The sequence below is a fragment of the Phaethon lepturus genome, unplaced genomic scaffold, assembly GCF_000687285.1.
Source record: "Phaethon lepturus isolate BGI_N335 unplaced genomic scaffold, ASM68728v1 scaffold6262, whole genome shotgun sequence".
Classification (NCBI taxonomy): Eukaryota; Metazoa; Chordata; class Aves; order Phaethontiformes; family Phaethontidae; genus Phaethon; species Phaethon lepturus.
The window spans coordinates 99,602-103,559 of NW_010523974.1; the positions used below are offsets into that span (position 1 = coordinate 99,602).

At 39.5% G+C, this 3,958-nt stretch overlaps 1 protein-coding gene across 1 annotated transcript in view; it reads right to left on the minus strand.

The window, feature by feature from the left end:
* ZDHHC6 (zinc finger, DHHC-type containing 6) overlaps positions 1–3,958 on the minus strand; it is a gene marked incomplete at its 5' end in the record, with an annotated part of 11,160 nt that overhangs the window by 6,846 nt on the left and 356 nt on the right. Inside the window, 2 exons of the mRNA XM_010282283.1 lie at positions 245–404; positions 2,580–2,671. Coding sequence (XP_010280585.1) covers positions 245–404; positions 2,580–2,671 — 252 coding nt within the window. The remainder of the gene's footprint in view (positions 1–244; positions 405–2,579; positions 2,672–3,958) is intronic.

The window sequence follows — 3,958 nt, forward strand, 5'->3', positions numbered from 1 at the left end:
CAAGGGAGAGGGGGGGGGGGGGGGGGGGGGGGGAAGGAAAGAAAATAAAAACTCTCTCTGAATCCTACCCCAATTAATAAATATAATTCTCACACGCAGAGAGCAGAACTGAGAGTATATGATGAAAGAATAACAAGGAATTCCATATGCTGCTTCTCAGGAAAACAAATCATCTCATACTTCCAGAAGTAAATTACTCATCTGACTTAAAAAAAATTTTAAGCATTTAATTATGTTTTCTTACTCTGTTGTAAAGCTGGGTGTACATAGTCATAACAAATATGAAAGAAGCATGAATGCATCCCAGTGGAGCTAAGAGGAGAAACAGAGTAAAAGATGCGTGATTCTGGTATCCACAACAGTTGTTGATCCAAGGACAATGGTGATCCATCTTCATGACACATCTGTGAATAATAAGTATTGATTAATACAAAGGACATTCATGACATTTTTCCAAAAAGCTCAAAGAAAAGGACAACTAGCTTTCTACTACTCAACCTCAATTCATTTAAACCCACCAATTTCCAACAGATCAACACAATAGTGTCTTTCTGTTGCTATTTAGAACGATATTTCATGTTGTAGAGTGAAAGAAAGCAAACCAAAAGGTGCTCTTAGGTCCTACCCTCCCTAATTATCCCTCCTTCTCTTTACTCCAACTTGCTAGTTGCTAAAAAACACCATATTCCAGAGTCAGGAGACAGAGGCCTAGGATGGGAAGAACCATCAACACAATTAAGCACTAATATTATTGTCAATTTTTTTAAATAAGCACACCAGGAAAATAAAGGAAATAGCAAATCCCCTGCCAACTACTTGCAGAAAGAACATATAAAGATACACAGACAGAAGCGTGTTAAAGCCGCTTTGTTTTCAGTAGCAGACCCTCTGAAAGCTTCATCAATTGCTATGTGTTGACCTTACACCACTGTAAATCCTTTTCTAAGTCTATTTAACAAGCATAAAAACCCTAGAGGCACTCTTCTATTCAATATAAAGCTGGTTATTTTGGTTTAGCTTACAGGTGCAAAAACACACCTGATAAAAGATTTGTCCACATCCCAAATTTAATTTATTTAACTTGACACGTGTAAAAAGTTACTAATTATAATGCTGCAATTCATCTGCACCAAGCCTAAGTCATAAACAAAGGATCAAATTACACAAATATCCAGCTCCTCTGAAAATAGAAGTTAATTGTTCTGTAACTACTGGCCTCATCTTTTAAGCTAGTCCATGTCCAACAGGAAATCTCTCCCTTTTAAAGAATGAACTACTCTTCATTAGCATATGCCCAACTGCCACTGTACAAGTTCTTGAACATATAATTATAAGCACAAGTGTTTCTGAAGAAGTTCCTAGATCTTAGCTAGAAACCTCATCCCGTTCAGGTGAGCCACAAGAAGTGACTCCACTCATGCACTGAAACTTGCCATAGCATAGAAGACTTTCAGCAGTGGTTTAAGTTACCTACTTTATTGCAACAGGCTAGAAATACATGCAGAATGAGTTACTTTGGCCAGAGTTCAGGGAGCAGAAAATTCTTAAAGCATATCAGCAAAATGATTTGCAGAATGCACTGCAGTTTCTTCTGTTTTATTTGACAAAAGATAAATTAAAGAACTTGCTTTTGAAAAGGCAATCACCAGGATCTGCTGCTGTTTTCTAAGTCCTCAGCGTAAAGACTGTCACTCAAGGAAGAGAATCTAATTTTAAATCTCAGGGTGATGCAGCCAAATTACAGCACTGCTCTACAGTTTCAGTCTCTACATCCTAAAAGCACACTGACCATGCATACTGTGTTTACAGAAATAACAAACGAATGCGTATGTTGCAATATCCTTCTACCATTTTCTCCAATAGTCCTTCAGAGGAGGACCTGCCCAGTAAACTCAAGATAAATGCAATTACAGCCTGGACTGCAGAGAGCTGAAGTGGCTTGCTTTTTTTTCAAGCTGCACTAAATTCCAGCACAGCTGTTTGTAATAAAAGCATCCTTTACCTCAGAACAAGTCTGTTGAAAGACTAACACATAACAAGGCACAAACTTTTTAAGTTAACCCAAAAGGCTTACTAGTTCACTTAACAGGCAGACTGCCCTCAAAAAACAAACCTTTAGTGAAGAGTAAAAGAACAGGCCAAAATTTCTACTCAAATCAACATTTAACTGGCATTTGGAAATATAACAGAATAGGCTTTTCTACTGTCTGAGCAGATGAATGCTTGGATTCAGAACTTAAAGGACTGAAAGACTTTTAGGTATTTGCACAGGCTCACTTCCCTGAAACTGCAATGCTTTGTTAATACTTTCAAGAAGTTCTTAAGAGGAACTGATTTCAAGCTAAAAAGAAAATGTTAAAAGATGGATTTATTTATTGAACTAAAACCCAGTAAAACCATACAGAAATCATACAACTAGAAAGTGGAAATATTTGAAACAGGTACAGTGTTCATATGAAAGTCTTTTAAAAATGCATAGTACATGCATGACTTGGAAGAACACATTACATTAATAGCTCATCATCAGATTAGAAGCTGCTTTAATATGGACTTTAAACAATTTTAAAGACAGACAGTACCTGTTACACTTTCGACAGTGGTGTGAACGTGGTGCCTTGTAAGACTGACACGCTTTACAGTATTGGAGATACATGCAGTCCTGAGATTTCTCCTTTAAACAGAAAAATAGGTGTGTTAGACATACACATAATCCTACTGGCAATACATATCTTGGCACTTTCCTAGCCTAAGCATCCTTGCTTTCTTCTGACAGGGTGTGCTTCATAACCCAACCCTATTTAATGGTAGGTGGCGAGGAGAGAAAAAAACAACATGAAATAATCTCTTGGTTATCAACACAGCCATCTCCCATTGTTGAAAACGATGGTTGCTAAAAAAATTAAACAGTTCTTCCATCAGGAAGAGTGACTGTACAAGCTGGGCTGCATAGTGAAGTTCTGAGAGTAAAAAACAGCACCAGGCCTTTAAAAGTTGAAGAAAAAAAAAAAAAAGGCACTTGTGCACCTTGTGTTTCCATTTCATACCATAAGCCAATCCAGGCTTACTACTAAGATACTGTACTGGTAAGCATTAACATTCAACTAGCTCTTGTTTGCCACTCTCTCTCTTACATACACACACACTGACTACAGAAAGAGGAGAACAGGGAGACTTGCGGATAGCAAGTAGTAATGCTGGCCAGAATCCATGAAGTGGAATACCGAGTTGTTCTCCTAGGACTACATCAGGATCCTCTTCTCACTAGACTTGGTCCCGGGAAATATTCCACAAGTAGAAATGTGATTATTACTAATCTTTAAGTCATGCCACTGGAACACAAACTCTGGCCAGCTGCCTTGAGATATTGAACCTGTATCATTCTGGTCCTTGACTACTACTCTTCCAAGAGATTACTGCAGCAAGGGAAATGCAGATTTCTACCACGACTTATAACACTGTACTGAACATACGATACACGTGTAATTTCCAGGCTGACATAAAAAAAAATTAAATTTGCTAAATGAAGTTCTTCTAATCCCTATTACTAGCAGCAAAGACTTCAATACAACAGCGTCTGCGTGAGCACACAGACAACCTTGAAGTTCTCATTCCTGGCTAACAGCACTTGTTTCCTGTTGTTTTGCTTTCAGAAGCATCCATAAAACACAACGAGTACTGCCAACGACCAAGCCCTGCCGTTCAGCCCCAGGTCGCCCTAGCAGGCCGAACAAGGAAGGGCTGGAGTAAGCTGGAGCACACTGGAAACAGCACCAAAGTGGGAAGAGAAGCAGAAAGTGAAGATGTCGGAACACGACCGGGAGAGAGGAGCGGCTTGAGGGGCAGGCTGCCTTCTTCGGGGAGAAAGGAGAAATGGTGGCCTCAAAAGGTACGCGATTTCTCCCGTCCTTCCGATCTCGGCACATGCTCCTCTCAGGGAGGCCGTCCCCAGCGCAAGGGC